General features: G+C 34.8%; 1 protein-coding gene across 1 annotated transcript; it reads right to left on the bottom strand.

Moving 5' to 3' along the window:
* Window positions 1-289: 289 nt before the first annotated feature.
* Window positions 290-14,110, bottom strand: LOC124532708 (two pore channel protein 1-like). The gene is made up of 17 exons (XM_047107738.1): window positions 13,977-14,110; window positions 9,907-10,043; window positions 9,280-9,444; window positions 8,902-9,027; window positions 8,263-8,443; window positions 7,426-7,558; window positions 7,076-7,175; window positions 6,813-6,993; window positions 6,126-6,338; window positions 5,647-5,766; window positions 5,013-5,181; window positions 4,144-4,314; window positions 3,148-3,343; window positions 2,453-2,558; window positions 2,030-2,136; window positions 1,721-1,829; window positions 290-1,206 (listed from the first exon to the last, which is right to left on the bottom strand). Exons 1-17 carry the CDS (start codon window positions 14,077-14,079, stop codon window positions 1,094-1,096), a joined length of 2,430 nt encoding a protein of 809 aa, XP_046963694.1. The 5' UTR covers window positions 14,080-14,110; the 3' UTR covers window positions 290-1,093.
* Window positions 14,111-14,199: the final 89 nt, after the last annotated feature.

The raw sequence follows: 14,199 nt of genomic DNA, 5'->3' as shown, positions 1-14,199 counted from the left end.
GTGTAAAAGTGGCCTATACGGCGGTCTTGGTAATACGTATTACGTGTAGGTCCAACCGTAACTCGGACATAGCGCCCAAATTCTGTCAAATCAATTATTTGAAAGGGAATGTACCAATGATGTTGTAGTAAACAGATATGTTATTAACGCGCAAAAAGTGAAGACTAGAAAACGTCCTAATTGGGACGTTTGCCTTTAGTAGTTTTACGTAGTAATACGTTATAATACATCATAATTACGTAGTAACACGTTTTGCGTAATTAAAACATCTAGTTATCCCTTTTACTTATTGTTTTTATCAAGCTATCCTTTTTACTTTTAACGAAATGTAAAAATAACTAAAATAAACGGTCCCCGGCGCGGCACACTTTTTTCTGTTGTTTAGTATGAATATAACATATCTGTTTATTAGAATATCATTGGAATGTACAGAGAAAGATAACGCGAGGTCGTTAACGGCACTTTAACTTATAAGATTTAAAATTCAATACGCAGTCAGAAACCTCGAAAAATTGCCTCATTGATTAATATAGATATGCAGAATAAAAAAGTGGCACGCTTGGTTTGCATACATTTCAACGCACTTCCGTTATCTATGTACATATTTCTGTAGTTGTACTTTTAATATGTCGTGTATATTGTATACGACGTTTATAAATATTAAAATATTATCTATATCATCAAATGTTTAGTGAAATTTATCTATTGTCTATGGAATTGGCGATCACTGTTGTTCTCTTTTATTCTACAAAATATTACCGAATTAGAATATTTTAATAAATTAAATTACTTTAATGGCGGCATTGTTATTAATATCTAACGAAAAATGTTTACGATTAAACTGCGGCGACATTTACGCTCTTTGTTATGAAGCTTTAAACTCAGATCTAACCGTTGCATTATGTTATAATGTTATCATTGTTTAATACGTATTAAAATCGCGTTTTGCAAATAATATTATTAGCTATCTACTGCATTTTATAGCATAAATACGTCAACGGCACATCCGACGTCACTTAATTTCACTTCATAAGTTATTTATTACGTCCCATATAAATGAAAGTCTGTCGTGTAGGACGCGGAGTATTAAATTCTACAATTGGTAACCGGTTCTTATCTGGTGGTTGTTTTCTGAATCCGGTTGCTGGATAATTGGTGGGGATAGGGGGTCCTCGCTTGAAGTAACCGTGGTTGATGGAGGGGCATCTGAAATGAAATATAAATGTTAATGTTGAGATGAAAGATTACGAAAAATAAATAATTCCTGGGTAGACGAAATGTTTAATCAAAGACAATGACTCCTATTAAATAATTTAATTTAAATAAATTTATGGAGGCCTTTTTTTAAATTGTTTTTTTTTATGGTATAGTTTGGCGGACGAGCATATGGGCCACCTGATGGTAAGTGGTCACCATCACCCATAGACAATGAAACTGTAAGAAATATTAACTATTCCTTATGTCTTCAATGTGCCACCAACCTTGGGAACTAAGATGTTATGTCCCTTGTGCCTGTAGTTACACTGGCTCACTCACCCTTCAGACCGGAACACAACAATACTGAGTACTGTTACTTGGCGGTAGAATAACTGATGAGTGGGTGGTACCTACCCAGACGGGCTTGCACAAAGCCCTATCACCAAGTAAGTAAATGATAATTAATTCAAAAGAAAGTCGAAGTAATCTTGACAGCATTGTAATAGTTTATTTATCGTTATACCTTCGCTGTCATCCTCCTCGGCAAGCCACTTTTGTATATCCGCCTGGTACATCCTTCTCTGTAACACCTCTTTGGTACGAGGCCTCGTTCCTATGAAAGTCACTTGCATCTACAAATAAAAAAATATAACAATATATTTATACCACCAAACACAGTGACATTATACTCATAACATTGGTAATTGTTGTGTATATTTTACTATGATGTAATAGATCAAACAGTTTCGAAGCCTTCTAATCTCACAAAGAGATACCAACACACATTTTTAACATAAAACATAGGTTTATATTTTAAGCGTCATCAACATACTCCAGGAGGTAAGTGCGCGCGCAACTCCTCTGCCAAATCCCCGCTGGCTCCTAACCTCTGCGCCTCTTCCCAGCTCGTATGCACCTCTTCATGCAGCAGTTTCTCCTCTAAATAAAAGTATATAATAGATTTAAAAGTACTGTTACACGAGGTACACTAATAGTCAAATCAACAATAATTATAAATTGAATAAGCATTTATTTCCTTCTATAAATGTAAATAACATTAAAAAATTAGCCCCTATTTAAAATGTGAAAATTTTTGTATCAGAAGTAATCGCTCCTCCGTGATATAACAAAAAGAAATACAGTTACAACAATTGTTAATAACTACAGTTAAAATTTAATTATACAAATATTAAGAGGCGGCTACTTAATATTTAGTATTTTTTTAAGCTACTTTAAATAATTCCAATATTCTCACCATCTCTCTTAGTCGTACTACGTTTGTACTGTATCCTGAACCGGAACGCTTCGAGCACGCTCGCCACAACAATAGTCAGCACCACCATTGTGAATAGATAGAAAACCTGCCAGGTAAAAAAACAATTTAAAACGTATTTATTTACAGATCTAATTATCGACGAAACTTTTCAGCTTTGAGGATAAACTATAGAACAACGCTCTTCCATAGCTGAAATCGCAATAAATTCAAGAAATAAAATTAAAATAATATTAAGAACTAGCCTCCCCACTTATCCGGATAAGGTCAGCCGTACATGTAAAATGTTAGCACGCTATAACAACGCATGTACGGTGGTACCTCCTACCGAAAAGTACTTAATAATAAAATCGAAAACTGTTTCCTTATAACATGTTCAATTATATTCAACTAACGTATAACATAACGTAAAGTGCGCGTTAAGTCACCATAGAGATCCTTGGGTGCGACAAAGTGCGCTATATGCTGCGTCCTGCTCCCACGGTTGACAAAACTGCGGAAAGCTAGTTTTGTTTTAATCCGAATTGTAATAACCGTTGAATCTGCATTCATGAGAATTTGCTCAAACTTTTTTTTCAAAGCCCAAGAACGATCACAGTGGCGTGCAATTGGAGAGACCTATGTCCAGCAGTGGACGAAAATGGGCTGATTGATTGATAACGCGTAATGTTCCTCACCATAAAATATATCCTGCTGAACTGTCCCGCAACGGTAGCGTAGGCATTCATGAGTATGAACCAGTTGTTGACGACGGTCAGCTCGAATAGAGACACGCCGCTCGTGAGAATGTTTTCGAAGTTGTTGAGATAGTAGTAGCCGAGAGGGGTCGAGCTGTTCTCCGAGTATTTGTAGAAGTCTTCCACGGTTGTGTTACTGCACAAGAATATGAAATATTAGTTGATACAAATATCCAAAAACCTTTAATGAAATAGATCCAAGGCCTCCTGACCGATTAGATCATGGTGGTCTTTCTCAAGGAAGACAATGTAATCGGGGAGGGTAGAGAAGTAGGTTATATCATTATTATGTATACGTGTGTATGTAGTGAAGCCCTTTCTATACTCTGACTCTCATTACTAATGGGAATTTACCGATCAAACAAGTTTTATAGGGCCGAACTTTTGAATGAAATGAATGTACGACTCAACTTAGATGTCGCATCGGCAAAATTCGTAAAACCGATCGCATCGAAATTGAGTACTCTAGCCCAAATTATCATTATTTATTTCTCATGTGAATATGATCTTTACACAAACGTAATAACTTGTAATACCATATGACCTAATATATTCGTCAATTTGACACGCCGATTTACATGCACTTGTTTTCTTGGGTTGAACTGACGCGAGAATTTATAGCGACGAATGGCGTCGAATGGCGCGATAGGGAGCTATTTCTATTGGTCGTGTAAATTTATATTCATTTCATTGCATTTTCCGATGCTACATCTAATTTGTGTCATACTATACCTGTTAAACTTAACTTTGTACCCAATTTGAGACGTTTGACACAATTCTCGGAACAATTCCAACGTCACGTAACAAAATGTCGCGGCTTCGGGAATAACCCCGCGATAAATTATACAGGTTTGCTTTTAATAATTAAATTTTTAACTCAATTCCCATTTCTAGGATGTTCAATAAACACTACCTTAGGTGAAAGCAATGACTCACATGCAACAATTTCTCAAGTCGTAGCCAGCAAACAGTTCCATCCCAATGATGGCGAAGAAGTAGTACATGACGAGCATGACGCAGCCCGCCGAGGACATGAGAGGAGACAGCAACACCAGAGTCCCGAAGACATCACGATAGCGCTTCTTCAGCTTATACAAGCGCATTAGCCTGGTTGATATACAAAAATAATTTCACAATCATATAAAAAAAATCTATTTGGGAATTTGATGACATTTGCGATTTTTGGTATTATTTATAAACCCATCATAGTCTAGTCTATAATTATTTTAAATGCTTAGGAAATTATATTAAATCCAAATTGATGAAGCTTGGTAAAGCTTCAAGAATCCGGATTTCTGACATTTTGAAAAGTTTTTTCGAGTTTTTTTATAAACACGAGCTAGCTGCTTGGTCGAATTTTTCGCGTATTTACTAATAAATTATTTTAATGAATGTTTTAAGACGCTTCGCTTGATGAGTCGAGATGGCCCAGTGGTGCATCTTACGTGATTAACGCGTGCATCTTAACCGATGATTGCGAGTTCAAACCCAGGCAAGCACTGATTCATGTGCTTAATTTGTGTTTATAATTCATCTCGTGCTCGGCGGTAAAGGAAAACATCGTGAGGAAACCTGCATGTGACAAATTTCATAGAAGTTCTGCCACAAGTGTATTCCACCAACCCGCATTGGAACAGCGTGGTGGAATATGTTCCAAACCTTCTCCTCAAAAGGAGAGGAGGCATTTATCCCAGCAGTGGGAATTTGCAGGCTGTTGTTGTTGTAAGACGCTTCGATTATATTATAGTAAAGATCATATGACAAAAGAAAATTCACTGTAACATGGTACTTGTGCAATAATTTACCTGAGTGGTCGGAACATGACCACAATGAAGAGTTTCGGCGCTATCGTGAGCAGTACGGCTCCGAGCAGCGCCAGCAGCGTCACGCTCAAATCGAACACATTCCAGCCACTCTCCAGGTACGCGGACAGACCTGACGCCATTATACGCAGAGCTGCCTCCAGGAGGAATACTAGGGAAATCGAGAAACAAAAAGTGTACCTTACATTACTCTTCCAGTATATATTTGTTCCTGATTCCTGGGATTCTAATACTATAAGTTTTGGCTAGTTGCCTAATATGTTCTAATTCATTAATACTGAATAAATATTATGCATGAATAAATATGAGTATTTATGTTATTCAAAAACGATTATTAGTGCTTGATAGTCGTCCACACGCTTAAAGCCTACTTGTATATTTCAAATTATGAACCTATTAAAATATACTATAATCGCTATATTACGAAAACGGTATTCTTAAAAATTTACCTTTTTACAGGCTAAGTCACAGATTTTTTTCAAATTAATTATAAAGTTTTGTCACAAACTAAATTAAAAATGCAGTTTACTATACTATTCTACATACACTACATGATTTAAATATTTACTCAATAATTTGTCTATTTCAATCCGATCGAGATAAGAAGAAAACTCACATATGAGGAATAGCCAGGTGTCCCAAGACGCGCAGAGCAGCCTAGCGCTGTCCTGCAGGTCGCCGGCCGCCTCGAACACTCGAAGGATCATCGATACACCATTGCCGATAATTATTGCATCTGTGGAACAGTGACAACTTATTTTAAACTCCATCACAATATATTGCTACGGTAGAAAATAATTCGGCCAGCCAACAGAGTCCTGGATTTAATAATGGGTGGGGCAAATAAGTAGTTATTGTTTTCTTTACTGTCAATTTCCTAACAGTCGAGTCTAACCGTTGACAGCGTCACAGCCCCGTGCCTCGGACTGCACGTAAAACAGTAAGTCTGTGTATGAACTCAAATCGTGTCGGATGGTTCTATCGGATCATAGGATAGTTCTATCGTCATTATAGCCTTCACAATATTTTTTTCAATTTTAATATATATGTATTGACATATTGAGACTGTCCAGTACGTGTAGTGTCTGTACTCACACACGAGGTGCTCGAAGTACCGCCAGCGCACGGCGACGGCGGCGGCGCGGCCGAGCGGCTCGAGCGGCGACGCGCTGTACCACGGCGCGCGCGCCGCCTGCGCCGCCCAGCGCAGCGCGAACACCTCGTACACGTTGGCGAACTCCGCGCGCGACAGCCCGCCGCCGCCCGAGCGGCTCAGCTGCTTGAACATCAGGTACACGTCCAGCCCGCCTGCAAGCGAGCGAGCCCTCATTCGCGTCCCTCGGGGTCCGATGTCACGGATTAACTTAACCGAAACTAGTTAACAACAACAACAAGCCTCCTCTCCCCTAGAGGAGAAGGTTTGGAACATATTCCACCACGCTGTTCCAATGCGGGTTGATGGAATACACATGTGGCAGAATTTCTATGAAATTTGTCACATGCAGGTTTCCTCGTGATGTTTTCCTTCAGCGCCGAGTACGAGATGAATTATAAAGACAAATTAAGCACATGGATCAGCGGTGCTTTCCTCGGTTTGAACCCGCAATCATCGGTTAAGATGCACGCGTTCTAACCACTGGGCCATCTCGACACAACTAGTTAACGTTCTTTCAATTTTGAAAACCAATCAAATTAATGTGTTATCAAATTTTCCATTTAATTTCCAACGCGTAATAATCAATAGAACTGAAGTCAATGCGCATAGCGAGGCGGCTAGGGTACCGTAGTGCGGCGCGTAGTGTCGCAGCAGGCCGGCGAAGTGGCGCAGGCGCACGGCGCGCGGCGCGCGGCGCGACACGAGCAGGCGGAAGGCGCGCCGCGCCGCGCCGCGCCGGTGCAGCAGCAGCGCGCGGCACTTGTCGCGCTCGATGCGCGTGAACGTCTCGTACACCACGGCCAGCATCTAAGGGAATATATCATATCGTGTTTATATGTATCAAATATTGGTTAATGTTGTTTTGTTGTTTTTCGAAAATATAACTTACCAAATTCATGAGGACGTAAAGTACGGTTATAATGTAGAGGATGAAGAACAAGGCGTACCACTTCGATTTGGCGTATGACGGCATCATGACATCTGGGAAGCTTTAAAAAGAATGGAATGAAATGAAAATTAAAGTAAGTATACATCAAACTTTTGAATTTCTATCAATTAATCATATCGTCCAGAGTATTCAAGATCAAAGATAAAGAGCAAAAAAACAAAAGAAATACACTCACGTAAATGGGGACAATGAATGTTAATTCAATATTTGTCAGTGCAATTTCAATAATTTTAATAAATAAAAACTCTTGTTAGTGAATTGTAATGATATCAATATATTTAAACACTTACTTGGCTGTCGTAAGCAGAACGAACATGCTAACAAAAGAGTCGCTAATTGTTTGAAAATGTCCATTATCCACGTGCTCAGTGAACAGGTAATATCCCAAAAGGGAATACGTAGCTACGAAAAACATTAAAAGACCTGAAAACCAAAAATATATCCATTGTCATACGTAAATCTAGACTTTAGCTAGTTTCAAAATGGATTTTAAAACAGTAATCGCTTGAAATAAATTCTTATTTCTATTGTAGACTTCAATTCGATCGGAAGAAGCAAGGCATATAACTTTTCGGACACCGGAAAGCAAATGGTTGTCCTTTTAGATTAGGTATATAGTATATAGGTATTATATATATAGGTATCAAGGACTTAATAGATATGTATAGTATGACACAACTTAGATGTAGCATCGGTAAATTTCGTAAAACCGATCACATCCGAATTCAGTACGCTCTCCCAAATTATCAATATTTATTTCTCTTGCGAATATGATCTTTGCACAAACGTAATAACTTGTAATATCATATGACCTAATATATTCGTCAATTTGACGCTTCGATTTACATACACTTGCTTTTTCTAACGCGTGAATCTATAGCGGCGAATGGTGCGATAGGGAGCTGTTTCTATTGTTTGAGTAAATCGGCAGTAATCGGTTTTATTTTCATTCCATTGCATTTTCCGATGCTACATCTAATTTGTGTCGTACTATACTTCTATAGCCTACAGGCCACAATGACTCCAGGTAGCTTCCTTCTTCGCTTATAGATAGAGACCGGCTATCGGCCGATCCAGACGAGGGTATTAGATAATTATCAATGGAAATACAGATTATTCATTCCTACCTAACATATCAATAATAGGTGGTAATGACTGCAGGATCTGCCTTATAAATCGTCTGACTCCACCACAATGCCGAGTATCCACCAAAAAGATAGGTCGAAGCGCTCTTGTCACTCTGAAGTGAGATGACTGTCTACAGAGCACTACAACTGCTTCTAGTACCATTATTAAGAGTGTTATTCCCTGGAAAAAAAGATAATACGTATAATTTTAATACGTAAATTTAAATTACGTAATACGTAAATTTACTCCTTAATACAGATTATTCACCCAACTGATTGAAAGATTGTACAAATCAATTATAAAACTATAAACTATAATTAATTAATACAATAATATCAGTTAAAAAATGGAATGGCGTTAAGTGCTTATATTTGACCCGCGATTTTTGGTTAAGATCGACTTATCAGTTTTATGGTACAAAATTAAAAATTATCAAATAAAATAAAATTCATCAAACTGTGGTTATAGCTTATTAGATCAGTTTATAGCAAACCATAAAACGTAGGTAATTGTAACTTAACACACAAATTAGTCACAGATAAAAAATAGCTCGCTAACTATTAAAAATATTAAGATGACGCTATAAAGTCTATCATCTAAAAAGAAAATCCGGTGGCAAGTATTTCATAGCATATTACCTTCAGCATTGTTCTCTTATGTTTAAAAATCGTCCCCCATCCGATCCATTTTAGTTTAAGGTGTAATTCTATTCCGATCACAGATAACGCCAGCAGTTCTATCGTACCATGTGCCCAAACTGGAAGCTGTAACATTTGAAAATATTCCTCAAATAGATATATTAATACTAAAAATTGAAAAATAAAAAAACAGTTTTTTTTTGTTTTCTAATTTAGTATTTAGAATAAAGCTAATTAGATCTAGAATATTCTAGAATAATGGCTTGTATGTTGAACCAATAGCGAAAAAATTGCACATCGTACGATATATTAACCAATTCACGCATTCATCATCATTAATGTTTTCTATTAAACTAAGATTAAACGTCAGTTCTTTACCTCAAATGCTGGAACAGCTGGATCTTCAGTAAACGCCAGAAGGATTAAAACCAGTGAGGCTAACAAGTCCAGCCCGTGATACCACGGGTTATGAACCCGGAGATAAGCTGGTAGTTCCTCTGGACTTGAAGGATGCGAGTCAAATTTTTCATTGTTTAATCCTTCCTGAAAATGCCAATAACTATTTTTCATAAATTTTATTATGTATTTATATAAATACTGTTTTATTTTTTTCTTACTTATACATTTTGGTTTAAGGGCATTTTATCCGTAGATATTTTATTGCCAGAGATCGTTTGAATTTGTGAATGAAAAATTATGTACATTTAAAAAAAGGTAATGAATCATCTTTCAAAGAACATAAAAAATCATAACTTTTTATATATAAGTCAATATTTTTATACAAAACGCAAAAAAAATGGCCTAAAAAATGTTAAAGTTTTCACATCGTAAAATAGCGTAGAAGGAATTCATTAAACAAGTAAAATGTTTGATGGTTAGGGCTGACCCCGCTCCCCACGCCGCGCCTTTTTTGATGTTCAAATAAACCGAATTTAGTTAATTTAGTTTGAACATATGAACCACAACAACATTTAATTGAAATATTATTATTATATACACAGCCACCTCTAAATATATAGCTGCTTCATGATAATTCATCTCCCAATGCTCATCCTCCGACATTTGCAAGCCGGTGTGTAGGGACGACCGACTACCCATATCCAGGGTTGCGTCTCCGCCGCCATCTGTGTCTGTGCGGTTATCTAGAAATAATAAAAAAACTATATAGACTCCATTTGTCTTCGCTGACTCATCTAAATCCCGATAGATTTATTCCCTAAATTCAGCCCTTGGCACCGGATTTCAACCCAAAGCCTACCAAAAATAAGCAACGAACCCAAAAAAAAAAAACATAAGTATTGTTAAAAAAAAACACCAAATTAATAACATGCAAATATTAGTTTGGCACCAAAATTCAGAAGCCTTGCTATTTATATAACATGACATCATTCTCCTTTGTAAATAAATAAAAAAAACAGCTGATCGTATATATTACAGATAAGTTACTATGTAAAAATCACTTTGAAAAGTTTTAAAAAAGTGATAGACAAATATATAAGGTTTTTATATCTTTGTGCGTCCAATAACGTTACTGGATATTTCGGTATAAGACCATGACCTTTCAAAGAGGAATCGTTTTAGATACTACAGGTTATTTTTCGATAGTTCTTTTTTTAAATCCTTTTTTGACCAGTGGACGAGTGCCAGATAGTTTTTATTATTAAATTAAAAAATATAGTAGTCACTTTATTGTAAAAATAGTGCCCGTTTTCAGAAACTTGATATTCTAGATGCATTTTAATACTGCATTCACTATTCTAGTCATTTTACCCTGAAGCCTTACCACCTAACACGAGTACGAGTAATTACGGCTACGGACACACGACCTCAAACAAAAATAAAAAATAAAAAAAATTAAACGTGAACATTCTGAACGTTTAAGAATCGTATAATTTAATTATTGACATTTTATCTTATTAAGCGTTACTCGTAATCATACGATTGATTTTACAATGTAGGTTATGAATTCAAACAAACTATTTATTAGTACTTCTTGTTTACGTTTTTTAATTTATATGTATAAGTAATCTCTCACATTAAAATAAGATTACTTTAAAGCGTGGTCGTGTGTCACACATACAAACATGATAAGCTTATAGAATAAAAATGTACGTACCTAGATTATTTGAAAAAGAGGAATAAATACTCCTATTTATACCATCTTTCATTATATGCAAAAACCCTTCGAATTTCATGGCTCCCGATTTTTATAAAAACACTATCAGTATTAAAATCTAACTTAAAGTAACTTACGTCTCACATTTATGTTATGTAAATTTCGAAACACAAGATAACAATTTTAAAGTACGGTTGACAAAAAAATCAAAGGAACCGATTCTCAGAGAAAGTCCAAAATGTGGAAAAATCGCATGCATAAACTGTCGTAGTGTGAAACTTTTAGTTGATACTAAAGCTTTTCCCTTCCATTTTTCACCAGTTACCTAGTGAGTAGTCACTAGTTTTTCGTCGTCATGAAAATAGGCCTTATTAATAAAACAGTAACCTTAACGAATGTATATTATTTTCAACATTGTTTATTTTTTTGCCAACTGTACACTGGCGTTGTTATCATTTATATAAACATTAGCTGTGTCCTATATTTACATAATTTCACCGCAATATATTTAAATAACTCAAGGTAATCACGCAATGCAAGTATCTGTATATTTTAACGTTAGTAAATACAATTTGGATATTTAATTGAAGAGAAAGATATTGTATTGGTGCAGTATGTATACGGAATTTCCATAACAAATATAAACAAAATCGAAGCTGAAAATCTAAAAGTCAATGTGATATTTTAACTACAATAACAAGAAGTAGTATTGAAAGACAGTTTATTTTATATATTTAGGTACATGTTTGGCATTAAATAACATTTGGAAATTTGTTTCAAATAGCAATGCGACTGTTTCTAGGATACTCGTTTCATTGCTATTTACTTTTATTAGGCGCGCCACGAGTCCAAACGTTCGATACCTTTAGACTACAATATATTATATTCAATTTGCCGTTCACATGACTAATTTCAATATTCTATCAAATATTTTATATAATTTACACAAATATGTACCATGACTAATTCTTACGTGAATATATTTAATTTTGGCGGAAATAATAAAATTCGTTAAGCGTAGGATTAGGAAATGTCGATCACGCAACTGTTTACAATGACCTTGATTTTAACGCTTTTATAAGTTAACGTGCAAAACGTGCATTTTGAAATAATAGAGTGGTTTACACAATGAGATGATGGAGAGAATATTGTATTAGCTTGTAAATTATTCTACTTATTCTCGCAATAATTTCAACGCTAATTAAATTATTTCGTAATACAAACTGCGCATTGCTTTTGTTTAATTTATATGTACCTATTTTTTTTTTTAATTAATTGCACATCTTATCTGTGATATACTATTAGTTGTTTAATATTTTGAAGTAAATTATAACACTGGCTTAAAATAAGTAAGCACTTACACGACTTTAGTTTATACCAACGGTCTTTAATTGAATCATATAGTTTATCAGGAAAACTCACTAATTTTGTCATTTTATTGTCACTGTAAATATGAAACTATAGTTAGTCATTCATAACCTATTGGAAGATGACAAGTGACCTTATCTTCACAAAAGATAAGATATAATAATGGTTGTCAATCAAATCTTGTTACAAAAGATAAAATACCTACAAGTATTTATTTGAAAACTGACTGCAGTTTACAAAATATATTTCATGATTCAAATGATTTTCTATGGTCTATTAGTTATGTCCTGTAATATATGACTTACATTGATGTAACTATTAATAAATTATTTCAATTGCATTCTTATCTCAGTCTTATTATTCTGTGCCATATTTGAATGTAGTCTGGACCCAAACTTATCAATCAAAATCCAGAATTAGCGCTTGATAAAAATCTTAAAAAATTTATCTCTATGCAACCTTTTTTTAATGTTAGGTAAGACATACAAATCAATATTTTATAAGTTGATTTCATTTTTTGTCACATCTACTAAATGGGAATAGGTTAACAAAACGAAACATTATTGTTCTTAAATATAAATTGAATTTATTTATTTATTTTCTCATAATAGCAATACATACTGGATAAATCCCTCCTTAAAGAAAAGTAATAAACATTATATTAAGTGACATAAACGCACAAAGTAAAGAAAGAAAGTTGAATTAAATTTTGAGTTTATTTAAGTGATTTTTTTTTGGAGCATAGGCACCTCTTTTATAATAAGCCAAAGCTATTGTTTATCTCAGTAAATATTCATAAATATTACTGTTTATTAAGTTGCATGTGAAAATATTTTGCATAACTATCAAAATATTTATATTATTTTTTCTTATTTGCTTGAAAATATAAATTTGATTTTTAAGATAATATTCATTTAATTAGTAGTATGTACTTTCATTTATAAAGTATAAAAAAAATATATTCCTCTTTTTATGTCCATATAATTATTTAGTGGCCAGTATGTATATTTAATAAGCTGGATCAAAGTTACATTTATATGCATAGAACTACCTTGATCCAATCTATACAAATAAGTCAAATGAAAAGGTACAGCATAAGTGGTATGCAACCAGATTGAACCAGAAATCTCATGTATTAGTTAATAAAGCAATAACTGTCACCAAAGAATATTCTCATAGGTTTTAATATAATATTTAAGTGCTTATATAGGCTGTTTGCTATGGACTATTGTACTTTTATGTGCTTAGTGGTATGCATGGAATTTTATAGCAGCATGCGGGTGAAGCATATACATGCAAGGATACGCTACGTTATTTATTCAAGCTGACTAAGGGATTTAGGTCGACCGTTTTAAAAGTAATGTTTATTATGTATAGGTTAGTGACTTCGCTAATGACTCACGGTTTACGTCAGTATCCCTTTTATGGCATTAATTAATCGATCTAGCTGCGTTAAAATGCGAAAGATATTATGCTCGAGGTAGAAAATTAAACAAAATGTTTTATGTGTAACAAATGTATTGTTAACAACAAAAGCGTACAAATATTGCGGCGGCTACAGTGCATTGAAAAATGTTAACTTCACGTTTACTTGTGACGTTGGAGCCGTAATTGTTGATGCTGGTGTTTGCAAAATCATCACTGAACCTTTTATAACCATCGGTCGGAGAAGACGGGCTCCTCAAAGAAGCCATTTCCGATTACTGATTTTTTTAAACAATTTAATTTGACTTTCGAATGACAGTGTCATATGTTTAGTTTGACACATTGTATTACGTTCATAAACTTATATTTTTTTAGGGCGACTGAATAAA

This window comes from Vanessa cardui, chromosome 10 (genome assembly GCF_905220365.1).
Source record: "Vanessa cardui chromosome 10, ilVanCard2.1, whole genome shotgun sequence".
Classification (NCBI taxonomy): Eukaryota; Metazoa; Arthropoda; class Insecta; order Lepidoptera; family Nymphalidae; genus Vanessa; species Vanessa cardui.
This window is presented reverse-complemented; position numbering and strand designations above follow the sequence as displayed.

What these genes read in the sequence shown, in the direction of transcription:
- LOC124532708 (XM_047107738.1), bottom strand. Translation starts at nt 14,079, where the DNA reads ATGGCTTCTTTGAGGAGCCCGTCTTCTCCGACCGATGGTTATAAAAGG. An exon ending in TTTACGTCCTCATGAATTTG is followed by an intron (nt 6,994 to 7,075) that starts GTAAGTTATATT and finishes ATATTCCCTTAG; the next exon opens with ATGCTGGCCGTGGTGTACGA. An exon ending in TAGTACGACTAAGAGAGATG is followed by an intron (nt 2,137 to 2,452) that starts GTGAGAATATTG and finishes ACTTTTATTTAG; the next exon opens with AGGAGAAACTGCTGCATGAA.